Source organism: Rattus rattus, chromosome 2, assembly GCF_011064425.1.
Source record: "Rattus rattus isolate New Zealand chromosome 2, Rrattus_CSIRO_v1, whole genome shotgun sequence".
Classification (NCBI taxonomy): Eukaryota; Metazoa; Chordata; class Mammalia; order Rodentia; family Muridae; genus Rattus; species Rattus rattus.
The window spans coordinates 45,213,746-45,230,182 of NC_046155.1; the positions used below are offsets into that span (position 1 = coordinate 45,213,746).

The 16,437-nt window shown below is 49.7% G+C and overlaps 3 protein-coding genes across 7 annotated transcripts in view; all 3 read right to left on the minus strand.

The window, feature by feature from the left end:
- Fgf8 (fibroblast growth factor 8) overlaps positions 1-2,026 on the minus strand; it is a 5,796-nt gene extending 3,770 nt beyond the window's left edge. The window contains exons 1-4 of one of the 5 annotated variants that reach the window (XM_032895524.1): positions 1,995-2,026; positions 1,858-1,894; positions 1,243-1,329; positions 832-979 (exon numbers count right to left, since the gene is read on the minus strand). In XM_032895524.1, the coding sequence (XP_032751415.1) occupies positions 832-979; positions 1,243-1,329; positions 1,858-1,894; positions 1,995-2,026 (304 nt within the window). Of the gene's footprint in view, positions 1-831; positions 1,013-1,242; positions 1,330-1,665; positions 1,895-1,994 lie in introns of all 5 variants that reach the window. The other 4 variants (XM_032895523.1, XM_032895526.1, XM_032895525.1 and 1 more) reach the window with 4 other exon arrangements.
- Positions 2,027-7,048: 5,022 nt separating this feature from the next.
- Npm3 (nucleophosmin/nucleoplasmin 3) lies at positions 7,049-9,017 on the minus strand. Its single transcript, XM_032892080.1, has 6 exons — positions 8,876-9,017; positions 8,505-8,590; positions 8,159-8,278; positions 7,953-8,046; positions 7,518-7,628; positions 7,049-7,423 (listed from the first exon to the last, which is right to left on the minus strand). Exons 1-5 carry the CDS (start codon positions 8,991-8,993, stop codon positions 7,525-7,527), a joined length of 522 nt encoding a protein of 173 aa, XP_032747971.1. The 5' UTR covers positions 8,994-9,017; the 3' UTR covers positions 7,049-7,423; positions 7,518-7,524.
- A 681-nt stretch (positions 9,018-9,698) lies between these two features.
- The window catches only part of Oga (O-GlcNAcase), a 36,736-nt gene continuing 29,997 nt past the window's right edge, over positions 9,699-16,437 (minus strand). The window contains exons 15-16 of the mRNA XM_032892079.1: positions 14,179-14,338; positions 9,699-11,709 (exon numbers count right to left, since the gene is read on the minus strand). Coding sequence (XP_032747970.1) covers positions 11,573-11,709; positions 14,179-14,338 — 297 coding nt within the window. The 3' untranslated portion in view covers positions 9,699-11,572. The remainder of the gene's footprint in view (positions 11,710-14,178; positions 14,339-16,437) is intronic.

Below are 16,437 nucleotides of genomic sequence, written 5' to 3' on the forward strand. Positions count from 1 at the left end.
CTTTTTCTGTTTTATATCATTCTTCATTTTTCTTCTTAGCTCTTAAAATGCCTCGCCTTTTTATTACATTTTAATAGAGCCTTCCTTTCTCCTTTCATGCTTGTTTAAGTTGGTCATCATTTAAAGGTTTTTAAACTCACAATATTCCGCTCTCTAAAAACACCAGCCACCCAGAGGGCTTGCCTTCCTTGTGGTACATCCAGGAGTCTGGAAATTGGCCCCATTTCAAGACAGGAATATTGAATGTTTTAGAAATCAATCAGTTCTCAACCCCTGCCCCAGTAGCTCCCTGTTCTCAGCAACCCTACCGGGAGCCGCCAGCCGACTCAGCCCCCTGGGGTCTCCGCAGTAGAGCCGGGAGTCTAACTTTCAGGGCCAAGCTTCCCTGTGCAATTGACTCTTCTGATCAGTTAGCCGCTATCTCCCTTTTTAAAGCTGGGCAAACGGGGGGATTTCTCTACCTTCTTTTTCCCATTCTCCTTTTGTGGGCCCTGGCGACATATCCTCTTTCAAGAACTTCCCTTAAATCTGGGCCTCTCCCCTGAACCCTCTGCCTCCACCTGCAGCTGGGAAGAGGTGTGTGAAGAGGGGGAGGTTGTAAGGGAGACTCCTGGTTTCATTCATTTGCGGAGCAGGGAAGAGAGGGCACCTGTTGGCCCCGTCCTCCCCAGGGTCCCTTCCCCACTATTCTCTCCAGCTGACCCCAAGGCACCTTTTTGCCTTAACTCCTTCCCTTCTCAGCTGGGGAGCCCGCAGGACTCCCATTGCAGCTGGGGCTGGCAGGGAGCGGCGAGGATTACACCTCTCCAGGGTCCGGGGAATGCGCCTTACCGAAGGGGTCTCCGTCTTCTGCCATGGCGTTGATGCGCTTGTTGGCCAGGACCTGCACGTGCTTCCCGCTGGTGCGGCTGTAGAGCTGGTAGGTCCGGATGAGGCGGCGGCTGAGCTGATCCGTCACCAGGCTCTGCTCCCTCACATGCTGTGTAAAATTAGGTGAGGACTGAACAGTTACCTTTAGGAAATTGAAAAATACACAGCACGCCATTATAATGCTACTCCGCCCAGGGGCCCTGAGTTGGTCCCCACTGCCCTTGTACCCCCCTCCCGCCGCGCCAGGCAGCCAGCAGGGACTGGGGGCATCCCCACAACATGCCGGCTCAGGCCACCAACCCCCGCGGGGAAGTCGCGTAGACCCACCCAGGATGGATGGATAAACCCGGGATGAGGAGAGTCTGGACCCACCTGTTGGGAAACACCCTGGGGCTCCCGGCCAGCTCGGAGCAGGGAAGCGGGCTCCCTGCCCAGCGCAGGCCCCCCGCCCGGGCCTTCCTAGAGGAGCAGGGTGCTTTTAAGTAGCGAGGCAACGCTACCCGACCCGTGACATTTATAAAGACAAATTTACGGAGCAAATGTTGAGAGTGTAAAGGGCCTAGGTTAACACGCTGGCCCAAACCGGCCACACGTCTCCCCAGAGAGCAGCGGAGAGGATAGTTGCTGCAACTACATCCCAACTACCCTTGACAAGGAACACCCGCTGACTCCGGCTCCCGCCTTCCTAGGAGGCCAGGTGTGGCTACAGGTAGCCTTCCCACCCACCCGAACTGGCTAGCGCGCCTTTGAGAGTCGCTGGGCTCAAGACCCTTGGGTTCTAGTCTCTCCACTCACTCGCTCTGTGACTTTAGGCAGGACACTGTCTCTCTGTTCCTTAGATCCCTCCTCGGGGTAGTTTGGGGCTGGATTTGTAAAGTTCTTTCCAGCCCTGCTGCGCTGGCCGAAGGATCGGTCCTCGTGTCCCTGCCCGAGAGTGTCAGCTGGGTCCCCCGCGCCCGGCCCCCGCTTCTGCGCGGCGCTCCTTACCTGGGCTTGGAGGCAGAGAACCAGCAAGTGCAACAGCCTGTGGGAGACAAAAGCGGGCAGGAGAGAGGCGCGGGGTGAGCGGAGAGGGCTGGGCGAGCGCTGGCCGACGGGGACCCGGGGGCGACCGCGGTACTCACAGGCAGCTCAGCGCGGAGCGGGGGCTGCCCATGGCGCGCGGCCCCGGGAGCACCGAGAGCCCGGGCGGGGTCACGCCGTCCCACTGGAAGCCGCGGGGGGACAGGCCGAAGGTGCGGAGGCCGAGGAACGTCGGGGTGCGGGAGCCCAGCGGCTATCCCGACGCGGCTCGGCGGGTCCCGTGGAATGTCGTGCTCGCCGCGCGCGCCGATTCCCTCTGCGCCGCTGCCGGAGCCGGTGGCCGCTGGCTGCTCAGGAGCCGGAGCAGGCGGGAGGGTAACGGGCCTGTGGGGTGGGTGGGGAGGTGGGGAGGAGGGGAGGACAGGGGCGGGGGGCGCCGCACCGGCTGCGAGGGGGAGCGCGGGGCGGGCGGCCGGAGCCTGCACCCCTGGCTGGGCGCTGGGGCGGGTGGCCGCCCGGGGGGGGGCGGGGCGGCCTGGGCGGGGCGGCGGGCAGAGCTGGGATTGGGGGGTCTGGCCCAGGGGAGGGGTCTAGGGACCCGCGGGAGGGGCGGGAGCCGCTGGCGTGGGCGCCTCCCACTACCCTTGCCTGTCTCTTCCAGCGCTCCTGGGGGGTGCCTGGGACAGCATGTTTGGTGAGGACCCGTACGCTTGAGTCCTGTGGAACTGTTTCTCCGCGTGGGGTCGGGGTCTGCTTATCTCTGGCCTCTTCGAAGGTCTCTGAGTCGCCTAATGTGTATTTCGGCCTCACTCGCTCCTCTTGGAAGCGGCAACTAACATAGTGAACTGAGTGAACTGGGCCGGGTGCTGCCTTGGGCGCCGCTGGTACCCGGTGCCTTTACCTTTCAGAGAACTCAACCTTATTGGTTTCCTGTCTCGCAGTCTCCAAAGAGGCTCTGGGAGGGAGAAAAGCCTCTTGCCACCCCATTATCACCTTTAGCCTTACTCCTGTTCGTCCCCATCCAACTCCCATTAGTCTGAAGCTTGAGAGGAACCTTGAGGCGTCTATGTGGTAGGACCCACAACCACTGCTTCCCACCTAAAACTGAGCAATTAGCAGGGGCAGAAATAACTACATTCAGCAACATTCAGGGCATGGAGCCAAGCTACCTAGCCTTTCGCCCTCCGAGTTCCAGGTTTTCCTTGGTGTCTTGTGTCAGTTGGAAGAGGGGAAGTGCTGGTGAGAAGGCAGAGACTTCTGTAAGCCTCTCCAAGCTCCTCACCTCATTGCTTTCTTCATAGGGCTTCTGGGAACCCTGAGCCATTATTTTATTTCTGTGGGCACGACCTGGGTAGGCAGAGATTTCTCAGGCCAGGTATTTTTGAAGAATAGGTGGCTTCTTGATGTGCCACCCAGCTGCTGCTGTCAGCTACAGTCTCCTCTCTACCGACCCTCTGTGCCTCTGGAGTGGAACTAGGGGTTTGAGGTGGCCCTAGGAAGTCCTGGTAGGCTAATGAGAGGCAAGCATCTGGTTCTGCCTTCCACCCCCTTTCCGCCATTCCACATTTCCCCACTCCCCGCTGCAAATGCAAGCAAGCGCGCGCGCGCGCGCGCGCGCACACACACACACACACACACACACACACACACACACACACACATATATATATATATTTTTTTTTCCATGTCACGGGTTCCTAGGAGTCAGGCTCAGCCTTCCTCAGAGAAGTAGACTTCCTGAGCCCAGAGTTGATTCTCCTCACAAATCCTTTCTGTTTTGATCCACACAGACCAGTAGGTGAGGGATTTGTCTTACAGGCTCAAGGATGGGGCAGGGTTGCTCTGCAGATAGTGCTGGTCAGATGGATGGATGGGGGCAACCTGACTGAGCATTTAGACTGTCTTCCACCCACAGTGACTTCTCAAGGAGACTTAGCTTCACCTGCCAACGGAAGGTAGCCTGCATTTGTCAGTAGTTTGGCAGGTAATAGCTCCTTTCTACACCCCCCCCAAAGTGAGTCTATGAAGGGGAAAATGGGCTAGAGGGGCTCCAGGGTCCTCAGCAAAGTCCAGCCTCTTTTTTTTTCCCATGTGCTTTGCAGAGGGGCCTTTGGGATGACTTGTCTTTTATTGATTTATTTATTTGTCTATTTTTGCATTGCTCCAAGCTGGCAGAGATGATGTCTGTTTGCTCACAGAATTTACTTCATATGTGGATCATAAGAGTGTTTATTCTTGAATTTATTACTGAGTGATGGAAAGCAAAGGACGGGCTCCACTTGTAAAGGAAGGGCCCTCTCTTCACTATGGACACAACACTTTGAAAATAAGCTTAAGGAACAAGACACAGGTAGGGAAGCAGCCCGTCAGTGTGTGCGTGTGTGTGTGTGTGTGTGTGTGTGTGTGTGTGTGTGTGTGTGTGGTGGAGCACCTGAGCTATGGATCCTCCAGAGTTGAACCTTATTGATTCACCATCTGCCCATCTGCAAATCACCTCCCTCGCCCTCAGGAGACATCAGCACCCCCACCCCCTCAGAAAAGGTCCCAGGTCAGGGTTTTACTCCTACTTTTGAATTCTGCCTCCCACCTCTGAGAGACCAAATTCTTTTACATGTGAAAACTCCTATGAACTCATTAGAGCTTAACCTGGATCTTCTGGATCCTTCTCAACTCCCCAAAATTTCCTGTCTTTGGGGGAGCCAAGGATAGATATGCCTCCCCCACAGTGGGCACCCAGAGCAGGCGGTGACTGACAGATGCAAATGTTCCATCGGGCTCCCGCAGGCCGCTCTCCCTCCCTCCCTTGCTAGCCTGCCTCCTGGCCAGCTCCCTCCTTCCTTTATCTTATCAAAGCCCCGTAATTACAATTGCTATTTTGTTTCCTCGAATCTGCAATCAGAGCTCCCGCGCCTAGATGAGGGAGCGCCTGTCATCCTGATCTCTGAGTGACAGCCTGGCCACCTTTCCCTGCCGCCCCCACACTCTGCAAACACAAACACACACATGCACACACTCCCTCCTACAAACACAAACACACACTCTTTGCCAACACAAACGACCCTCTCTGCAAACATGCAGTCGCCCGGACCCAAACGCACCCCTCACCCGGCCCCAGGCCCCCGGCCCCCAGATCCACACCCAGGCCACCATGCCTGCAGGTCACAATATTGCGCGCCTCCAGTGCCCAGCGTTCAAAGTGCCACAGGCTCTATCAGCATAGTTCAAATGCAAATCTCTGCGTCTGTGTCAGCCACTTCGAACCGCGACAGAAAGCTGTGGTTCTTCTCGTCTGTCCCCCAACCCCCATATCGGGTTGCCCTTCTTTCAAGCGTTCTCTAGACACCATCTTATGCCTACATCCCGCAAGTTCTCTGAGGCCAGATAACTGGCAGCACTCCTGTTGTGTGCTGAGAGTGCAGAAAAGGGGTATCCCGAAAAGGTGTGATCTGGAAAGAAGGAAAAAACAATTCTCAGGTCTGTCTGTACCGCGCCGCAAGGGGCCGGGGAAACTCCTGAACTAGCAGGCAAATGTGGATTGGGCTCCCACTGCGGGCAGGGCTGTGCTCGTAGTTCACCCGCCAGGAAAACAGGCGAGAAATACAATGGGCGATCAGTGGAGTCACAGGGGGTACACTGATGGTGGGGGAGTATGAGCGTGGGCTAGGCGAGTAAGTTTGGAAGGCTTCCGGGAGAGGTGGCTCTTCGCTGCACTTAAGCAGGTATCAAAGAGTTGGAGGCAGCAGCCGAAAGGTGGTAGGAAAAGTGAGTGCCCCCAACTAACTCTTCTCCTCTAGCGCGGGCGCTCCGTGTGAATGAAAACATATATGCATTCAAAACTTTTGTTCCCTCCTATTCTGCCTCCTACAGCGGTACGATCACGAGCAGTTTTAAACACGCCCACCAGAGGGCGCTAGTTTCGTCTTCCCCTCCAGGTCGGCACTCTGCTAATGGCCCCTAGCCAGGGCCGGTGGTGGAAACACCTGGAAGGTCCTGGACTCTTGAAAAGGCACCCGCAACCCTGCTTCTTGAAACACAGAAAGGCACCTCTCACTTGAGAAAGGAAGGTTGAAAACTTACCCCTGACTCCTCCTCATAGATTCGGGGAAAACTTTTGCGGTCAGGAGGAGCCACTTCCCCCTTTCCCCTCCTAACCTCCACCCCATGGAGCCCAAGCTGAACTCGTTTCCAATTGTCTCATCTCCGGTGCTACCACACTTGGGTTAGGTACCGCTTTCTCTATTGTAGGGGACACTCTTGAAGTCAACACACTGAGCTCAACCCAACTTCTTTGTATTATGGAGAGGCCTCCTAGTTGTTGGTCAGCTGGTGTGAATTGGCCTGATTCTCGGACTCTGTTCTCTGTCAGTCTTCAGCTTGTCTGGGGAAGTAACCTTTTGTTTGTTTGTAAGGCATTGATCCCCACCCATCCTAACCCATCAACACTGCTGAACTGCTGACCCCAGGGTGCATAGTCCTCACACAAGCAACCCCGTTTCTCTTCCTGGCATAACAGTAGCCAGACCCAAGAACCACTTCATTCTAGGGATAAGGCAGTATGACAGCGCGCTGGGGGCAGAGGGGAGGGGTAACCCCTCAGCCGAGGAGGTTGATTCCCATGGGCTCCTTTCTGCCCCCATATGCCAGGCCACCCGGATTCTGGTTTCCCTGTCACCCAATCTGGCCAGTTCCCTCCATCTGGCCCTGGGAATCAGGTTTCTAAGGCCCCTGCTCTACTCGACCTACCTCAAAAGACCAGACCAGAGGCTGGTCCCCACCCTCACAGGCCCTCTCCTTGGGCTGAGCCCCTCATGGGGTTAGGGATGCACATTCCTCAGGTTTCTTAAGCCCACTTATCTGTCCCTCTGCCCATCAGCCTGAGTGCTGACAGAGGCCCAGGCCCCTTGTTTGGAAGCTGATAACCTCCTGCAATGGCCCTCCCTCCCCCACCTGCAGGAACATGGAATAGGCTGGAATGGGAGGTCCCTCTGCAGCAAGGCTGAGGAACTCAGGCCCGCTTTGGGCCCAAAGCCCTGGGGAATAGGATCCCACACTTCACCAGCACAAGACCTACTAGGCCAACCTTTGTGCTGCCACAGTGCCACCTGGTGGTCCCTAGGGAAATGTCATCTCAGTATTGAAAAAAGCCACACAAGGATTGCAAAAAACCATACACCACTTTATTTAGATATTTATCTAAAAATGTAAAAAGTGTTAAAAATGTGCTCTGAACTTCATGGTGGTTTTTTTTGTTTTGTTTTGTTTTGTAGTGCTGGGGATTGAACCTGGGGCTTTACAAAACTTTTAGTCTGGGTAGGTGGGTTACAAGAGATGTTCAAAGGTCATCCCACTCCAGAAGAAAAGGGAAGCTTCAGGAACCACAGGACCCTAAGGAGAATGACTGGTCTCTCAGACCAGCCTAAGTCCCTCCCACCCACCCCCTTCCTAAACCATCCTCTTCAGCGAGAAAACCATCCTTGAACTTGTCCAGGGACATATGGAACATGGCACCTGTAGCAAGCAGCTCCCTGACCTGAGAAAAGCAAGAAAGAAATCAGTGTCTTCTTCGGCCTCACCTCTCCCTTAACTTCCCAGATCCTGCTGGAACCCCCTCCCCTCCTACTCACCAGAGGGCTAAGGCCTGCCCCTATGCTTTTTGGCAGGAAGGATTCCACACAGCTTAATTTCATCTTCACTCTCATCCGGACTTTCTTCAGAAAGATCGTTGTTTATACAAACTGGTGGATACACACACGAAGACAGAAGGTTAAAGCCAAACACCACAGGTCACTTATTCAGTGCCCCATGCTGCTAGGCTGACAGGGAACCTCATCTTCCAGAGTTCCTAAGTCTACATGGGAAGAAGCTCAGAAATTGAATGGGGGGGGGGAGCCCAAAACCCAAAAGAGCCCACCCACACCGCTGGGGCTGGACACCTGGGGAGGGGTCCAGGAAGTTCACAGGCCTGACTGAAGCAATGAGAGGCACATAAAACTGAACCATGAGGCTGGGATAAAAGTCAGGAGTGGAGAGTGAGGGAGGAGAGGACCCACTCCTCTCACCAATCTGATGCCGACCAGTGATCCGCACAGGGCCAGAACCGGACTTGAGGCGGAACGTTACAGGTGGTTGGAGCTGGAAGTCATCTACGCTGAGCTGGAAGACAAGAAGGATGAAGGCCTAATCCATTCTGGTCCATCTATTTTGAGATTAATACTGAAGTTCTCAATCCCCACCATACTCCAACGAATGAACGGCTACAACTCACCATGGGCTGGCAAGACAACCTGAGGTTGGCCACAGGAACTGCAATCTCCTGATTGTCGTGATCGCGGGCCACAACTTCCACCACATTACACTCGTCCTTGGCCCCCTCGGTAAGGCACAGCTGAAAGGCATACAGAACCCCTGCGTCTCAAGTGAGGGCTGACACCAAGGCGAAGGCATCTTGCCCTAAAAGCTGCCTAGTCTCAGTGGTACCCGATGAGGGGGACCAGAGACGTAGCCCTTTGAGGGTAGCCACAAGTGACTCTCAATCCGAAGGTGGGGGAGAGGGGAGATAAGCGAGTGTCCGCGAGACCCCCGCATCTCCAACTCCCTCTGCACCCCCTTACCATGTTCAAAGCCAGCACATGTTCTGTATCATCCTCTTCCTCAACCTTGAAAGTAAAGGAGCGGGTGTGGCTGGAGAGCTCACAACCTGCAAGAGCCAGTGCGTTCGCCTGAGAGGAGCACTCGTGGAGAGGACAGAGCGCGGGGGCGTTTCACAAACTCCGCTGTCCCCTCCACCCGGTCGTGTGCTGCCGCGGAGTGACGGGCCGTTTACTCGCCTAGAACACGTGGACCGGCGTCTCTCCGGCCGTACAGGCCGCGAAGGGTTAGGGAAAGCGAGGCGCCCTCGGCCCACACCCACGTTGCCCAGCCGCGTTCCTCAGCCCGACGCTTCACCCACCCCGTACCACTCTGCCATTCCCATGTTCAATACCGAAGAAGAAACTATCCATTGTGACCGGAGCCGGAACCCTCAGGCCCCCGAGGCCCCGAGCCCGAGCTCGGCTCTCTTGGTTCAAGAACGCCAAAGCAGCCGCGGCGCCGGCGGCCATGCTGAAACGGCCGTGAGAGCCCCGCCCCCCACGCACCGAACGCCGCACCTCAGCCAGTTCCGGCCCCGCCCATTAAAGGCGCCGCGTGGCGCGAGACACGTGAACCGCCACACTGGCGTGAGAGCAGCTGTCGCCTCTTCCCCAAAGCCTCAGAAGAAATTTTCACTCGGACTTAAAAGTCAGCGTCCATTCACTGAACCCCTTTCTTCCAACCCGGGAATATGGAGATGTCGGTGCAAACTTTTCGTATCTCCTTTCCCATTAAACTTGGGGTACGGAGCAGCCATTTTTACTTTCTCCCAGGGATTCCCACCCAAATTAGCCACTACATAAGCTTCTTGATCTTGATGGAGGCTTGACAGGAAAGTTGGAAGCTCAGATGTGGGAACCAACTACTGTTCCTATTACAGCCTCCACTTAGGCGATCCCCTGACCCCTCCAATATTCCTCCATTTAAGGTCAAGCCATATGCCATTCCATAGAGAAACTCAGTGAGACATCCCTCTACTTCACATAAACTTTAACTGTAGTAAGAGAGCAACTTACTTAAACGCACTTTTCTGAGAAAAATCTTTGCTGTGGAAGGCAGGAAGGAAGGGCTGTCTTTAAAATCCAGTCTACATTGAAATAGGTTTGGATACTTGAGGGATCAGATGTGAGGAAAAAAAGATGGAAGAAACCGGAGAAAAGGCAGCACACCACACATATTCTCTTCAAGTTTTATTGTGCCTCTTGCATGGTGCAGATAGTTTTACAGTTCGTTTTCTATAGGAACTGAGCTGTGATCCAAACAATCAATGAACTGTTATTCCAACCTCAATAAATATTCATAACCATGGAAGATGGCATAGCACTTAGCCTACAGCGATGACAGTATAGACCTGGGCAGGTTTTCAGTTATGTCCAGAAGATCATCCCAAGTGATTACTGAAAGCCAACATTAAACAAAAAGCAACTTGTTTAAAATTCCTGATTCAGTATGAAACTCTGAAATCCTCCAAATGTTCTAATTCCCACTAAGGCATGAGATGTATTCGGAAAGAGGAACATTAAACCGTCTTAACACCTAGTAACAATTTTGCCCTTCACCCCAGCCTTCAAAACCAAACTTGATTTTAAGTTTTCCAACACATCCTATCAAAGGTTTGTACCCTAATGAGGTGGCTTATTTCAATACACACCTGGGCTTCTGGTGCAAGTCACTGGGTCCACTATAAAGAGTGCTAAACGTAAGACTATCTCACAAGCTCACACTGGAGTTCTATAAAAGAAAATGTTTCAAGCTTCCTTTTCTCTCTCCCTCCTCAGCTCAAAAGTTCAAAAGCTGGAGGAAAACTGGAGGAAAGCAAGGTAACAAAATACTGTTGAAAATCTAGTTACTAGCTAGCCATGATTTAAAAAAAAAAAAAAAAAAATCCTGCAGAGGCTCTCTGCCAGCTTCATGCTCAAAACCCTTAAATTCACCAAATCTAAATTAAAATACATGAAGTTTTCGGAATCTGAGTAAAAGAAAAAGTATACTCATGGTTAACATATACTTATTCTTCCTCTTAAAAATTAGATACAAACATGCAAGAATTAAAGACTGATTCAATTAAACCAGTAGTTAACAGGTCTTTGCGATTAAATGACAAGTGTACTAAGGGCAAATGAGACCACTAGTCAGTCCCCTGACCCTTACTTGACAATGTCAAAATGTTTCACATGCGGATCTGCTATTAAGGTGAATTCCCAGAAGTAACCGCACTTCCCAACAGATGGGAGTTAAAGTTAGGTGCTCATACCCCAAATAGTCATGGCCTATCCCGATGTGGGAGGCACTTCAAAGATAAAACTTCTCAGGAAGAAAAGGACAAATGAAAGGAAATCTACCACTCACTGGTTTACATTATTCAAAGTGCCATCCTAAACCAACACCTTTCAGTTTCAAAGGAAAAAAAAAAAACATAATATATAAAACAGTAAACAAAGAACAGTCAGGTTACAGCTAGTCTATGTACAAAGAGATTTACAAGTTTGTCAATTTAGGCCTTTGCCACAAACAAATGCACATTTGTCCCTAACAAAGCACAACAATCTGAACCAACCAGTCACAGGGGACAGCTGTCCAGAGCTTTACAAAAAGCAGAAAAATTGCCTCAAATCGAAACTCACTAACTTCTCATTCCAGCCATGTCTCCAAAGAACAGAGACATTTCACTCTGCACACCAAGGAGAATAGAGAGTGATTGATCTTCATTGCTCTTAGGTGAGAAATGCAACCACACTGGATGCAGAAAACAGTGCTGACTACATTTATTTAAGACCCTCTCCCTAGAGAACCCCATGTAAGAGGCCCTGGCACTAACACGAGACCCAAAGAGGAGCACATCACAAGCTGCACAGGACATGCAGCAGTACTGTCTTCTCTCAACCAGCGAGCGGCTGAAAATGGGATGGGTGAGTTTTACAGTCATCTTTGTTTCCAATTCAACTGGCTGATCTGCTGCCGCTCCAGACACTGAACTGTGTGAAGACCTCAACCACCAACCACAAGGTGGAGTTAAGAGACTTTTGGACAGTTCACAGTACCATCAATGTCACAGGCTTCGACCAAGTATAACCACATCCTTTGGAAATCCTTCCATTTTTGCAATTTCAAAACAGCCTAACTTGCTGTAAAATTCCAGAATCCTTTTATCATCTGGTCTTACTTCACAGAAAGCCCCCCGGGAGCCTAGAAATAAAACAAATATTTTAAATATAAGTAAGTGTATCATACAGATATGAATCATGTTTAATATAGATTAACACTATCCCTAAATTTCCTATTACAGCTTTTATTTACTTTGTGGTAATAGGGTACTAACTATATTCCCAGCCCAACAATATTTTAAAGTATTTTTGTTTTTTAGATAGGGTCTCACTCTGTAGCCCTGGCTGGCTTAGAACTCAGAATAGCAGGCCGACTTTGACTTAAGAAATCCACCTGCCTCAGTACTGGTACTAAATGTACATGCCACCAAACCTGACTTTAAAAATTGTTTTAAAGATTTATGTTATGTGTAAGTACACTGCAGCTGTCTTCAAACATAGCAGATCCCATTACAGATGGTTGTGAGCCACCATGTGGTTGGTGGGATTTGAACTCAGGACCTTTGGAAGAGCAGTCAGTGCTCTTAACCGCTGAGCCATCTCTCCGGCACTGACTTTAAAATTCTTAATACTTAGCCAACAGTGAGTAAAACTCTTCCTGGGTGAGGCCAGCTCTACATGCCCCCTTAGACCCACTGCCCGGGAGGCAGAGGCGGGACAGAGTTACAGGACACCCAGGGCTACAGAGAGAAACTGTCTTTAAAAACAAAACAAACAAACAAACAAACAAACAAACAAACAAACAAAAAAAGCCAAAAGAAAAAAGGACAAAAAAGAAAAAAAAAAGTCTAGAGACACAGTTCTGTGTGTCTTCCTACTGAGGCCCTACATAGATTCAATCTCCTATGGTATAAAAATGTAAAAACAATTTGGGGATTGGGTGGATAGTGCTCTGTGCATGCTTGGTAAGTGTTTTACCACTGAGCTACATTACTAGACCTCTAACTCTGAAAATGGCTGACAAACTACTCACTTTCCTACCAGCTTAGAGCTAAACTGTTAGAGTCAGATTCTCACCATGAATCCTGGACTAACCATTTTAATCTTACCTCAGATTCTCACATTCTGAGATCATGTATACTACACAATGTTCAGTCTTAAAATGTGTTCTTACATTTTAAAAGGCTGCCTGAAAAGATATTCAAGGAATACTATCTGTGGCACTTAGAGCCTAGAACATCATCTTGCCCTATATAGATTTTTCCCCCAAAGTATTAATGGTGAAGCAAGGAATTTTTGAAAACTCCACATAGATAATATACTCCAACAAAAGCTGCACAAAGTTTTTTCATCAGGTTTATTTAATCTTCAACCATTTATAGGCTTCTGAACAGAATAAATTATCTCATGTGTTCATTTCTCATTCAATTGAGGCTCTGAACTAGTGTTAATGTTACAGCAGAGCAGCCCTTTTCAAGGGTCAATGCACTGAACTCTTGCACCACTTAGTAATTCTAAATAAACGAGTAACAAGCCAGACACAGTAGGTGCAGACCCGAATTACTTAAGAGGACAGACAAGGCAGATGATAGCTTGAGCCCCAGAATTTGAGGGTAATCTGGGCAATAGAGATCCCACACCCCCAACACACCCACACCCATGAGGACAGGACGGGGACAGGGACAACAATGTAACTGAGAAAACATGGAGCCTAGGCTTATTATGGAGGCCAGATGCTGACTCTGTGGAGCTGGTTCCTCAGAGGCCATGAGTATATATGATATATGAGTATATCAAAAACAAACAAAAAAAAAAAACCCAAAAAAATCAAAAACAAAAAAACAAAAAGCCTTCTGGGGCTGGAGAGATGGGTAGCAGTTTAGAGCACTGATTACTCTTCCACAGGTCCTGAGTTCAATCAACTCCCAGCACCCACATGGTGGCTCACAACCATCTGTGAATCGGAACTGATAGATACCCTCTTCTGGTTTGTCTGAGGACACCAACTACGGTACACTCATACACATAAAATAAATAAATCGTTAAAACGACTTCTGTCAAGTCCATTCTCACCTCCCACGTTAATGTGGATTCTGGGAATTGAATTCACGTTATTAGACCTGCACTTCTGTGAAGCAAGGGCCCTACCCAATGAACCTTCTTCTCTCATCTAGTGCCACTGTCATCCTCACCACCAGCTGGCCTGGCACACGCAGCCATCCTAGTGCCTTAGTTTCTTGAGTCTTGGGATTGCGTTGAGGCCAGACATGGTCACACAGGTAATCTTAGCACTCAGGAGGCGCTAACAGAAAACTGTGGGATTCTAAGCCAGATTGAGTGAACACATACAAGACCTTGTTGTAAAAGGCCAAAACTAAATTAAACGCTTTAAAAGATAATAGGGCTGGTGAGTTGGTTCAGTGAGTTAAAAGGACCAGCTAGCTACTAATATGTCTGCCAACCTGAGTCTGAGCCCCAGGACCCACATGTAAAGGAATCGGCTCCCCCATGTCCTCAATGAATACACGCCCATGCATGTACATGCCCACAAATAAGTATTAAAAATAATAAAGTCTTGCTGACAGACTACAGCCCCACAACTTGTGCTCACCATTGGCCTTTAGTGAAGACAGGAGGCAAGCCATCATGCTTTTGGCAACACTTGGGTCAGTGACCTTTTTATGAATATCCATTTTTATCAGAGAAGGGAAGTTGGCAAGGAAAGTTTCTGGTAATACCTCCTGCTCTTCATGGAAACTCAACATTATTTTCTGCAAAAGAAATATTAGAATATTTTATACTTAGAAATCTTTTATATATTGATATTGCAGAACTCAGGAAAAGCAAAGCAATATTTAACAACTTTCCCAGCTGAGAGAGAATGAATATGCTTACAATTCTAAAAGGCATTACTTATGGCCAGGTGTGCTGATGCTTCACCTTTAACCCCACTAATCAGGAGTCAGAGGCAGGCAGAGCTCTCTATACAGTGAATTCCAGATCACCTTTAGATAAACAGTTAAGACCTTATCTACAAAAGTGAAAGAACACACAGACATAGACAAACACACCCCACCCGACCCCAGACCAAGTTATCAACCATTTAGGGGGCCTTGACATCAGGAGTTAAGAACACTCACTGCGCAATTATGAGGACTGCACTTCGGGTCCCAGAACCCACGTAACAGGCCAGGTATCTGGCACATGCCTCTGACCCTGCTCTGAAGGGGCTTAGTACACAGGGCTGCTGAGGCTTGCTGGCTTCCAACTATCTGAAAAAATGTGAACCCTCGGTTTAACCTTAGGACACTTTCCATGCTCAGTTCAGGCCTCCCTGTATGTACACAGGTACACATGTATGCATATACTCATTCAGACACATTAAAAAAAAATCATTTTAAAATTGTTTGTTTAAACCAGTTGTGGTCATTCATGCCTGTATCCTCCAGAGTCCTGTGAGTTTAAAAGTCAGCCTGGTCTGCCATGGTTAAGTTCCACGAATACTGGGCCACTCAGGGAGATTCCATCTCAGAAGACCAGAGAGCTAATCTAAAGGCAGCAACACAACACTTTCTTCCATGTGTGAGGCTTTAGATTCCACCCTCAGCAATATACAGACTTGAAAGTAACAATCCAAGGCCCAGAATGATGGCACGCATCTGTAATCCCAGCCCTGGGAGGCAGAGGCTTCTCTGAGTTCAAGGCCAGTTAGTTCCAGGACAGGCAGGGCTACATAGTGAGATCCTGTCTTGAAAATTAAACTTAAAGAAACCAATGAAAATCTGACTCAGCTATTCAGGAGGATAGGAAGATCTTGAGTCCAGAAGGTTTAAGGTTAGCCAGGGCAATATAACGTAAAAAATCCCATTTCCAAGAAAATAGACAAGTATTAATGCTGTACTCTGACCTGGGCACTGCGATGGAGGAAGCATGTCAGTAGGGAGACTGGTAAATAGTTCAGAATTGGTTATTAATAATGGACCAGTGCTTTCCTAACCTTGAGAGATATCGGAAATGAACCAGGGATAGATTGAAACTCTATACTGAGACTTGACCTGGAAATCTACAAATTAATTATTAAAGTAACTCTTAAAGAGTTTGTGTACTTTATCTTATCTGCAAAGTGTGACTATAGCTACAACACAATAAAGAATCACGGCTTCCCTGCCCTTAGATCTTAACTAAGCTTTTATTTGAAGGAGGAAAGCGCTGCAGATCTAGGTCAGCGGCAAGCGCTTGCCTAGCGTTCAAGGCCCTGAGTAGAACCCAGAGCACAACAAGAGCAAAGTCTCCTGGGGAAAACAGCAGTCAGTGAACAATGTAATGGGGGCCAGTGCATCAGCCACACAGGATCACAGGACCCAGCTACACGGGCCACACACAACACGGGTCTCACTGGAGCTGCAGGTGGATTCCCATCACCAAAACCAGCAGGAAGATTGTACCTGGAGGAGATCAACCTCTTCTCCCAGACTCTCAAGAAATCTGAGACTACTCACTTTTTTTCCTGGGCACATCCCTTAAGGATGAGGGTTTTTGTTTTTTGTTTTGTTTTTCCTTTCTTTTACTTATTTCTGCCAGTACTAAAGCAGATTTAGGCTGACCCAACCAGACTCAGGGCTTGTGTCATTACTGGGGCCTCACTGCATGGTCATGCTTGCCCTAGATGCTGAGTTCTCCAAGGTGGTAGCTGCTGCTATCCAAAAGGCTGGGGTCACAATTTTCACTGTCCTCTGAAGAGGCTACAAGGGGGAACAAGACTGACAACCCCAGACTATCCCAGGCATGGTGACAGGGTTCTGTAGCCCCCACACACTGGAATCATTTCCACTCCTGTGCCCTAGAAACTACCAATACTGACAATTACTAA

What these genes read in the sequence shown, in the direction of transcription:
- Npm3 (XM_032892080.1), bottom strand. Translation starts at nt 8,993, where the DNA reads ATGGCCGCCGGCGCCGCGGCTGCTTTGGCGTTCTTGAACCAAGAGAGC. An exon ending in AATGGATAGTTTCTTCTTCG is followed by an intron (nt 8,591 to 8,875) that starts GTATTGAACATG and finishes TGGCTCTTGCAG; the next exon opens with GTTGTGAGCTCTCCAGCCAC. An exon ending in CACTGGTCGGCATCAGATTG is followed by an intron (nt 7,629 to 7,952) that starts GTGAGAGGAGTG and finishes TGTATCCACCAG; the next exon opens with TTTGTATAAACAACGATCTT.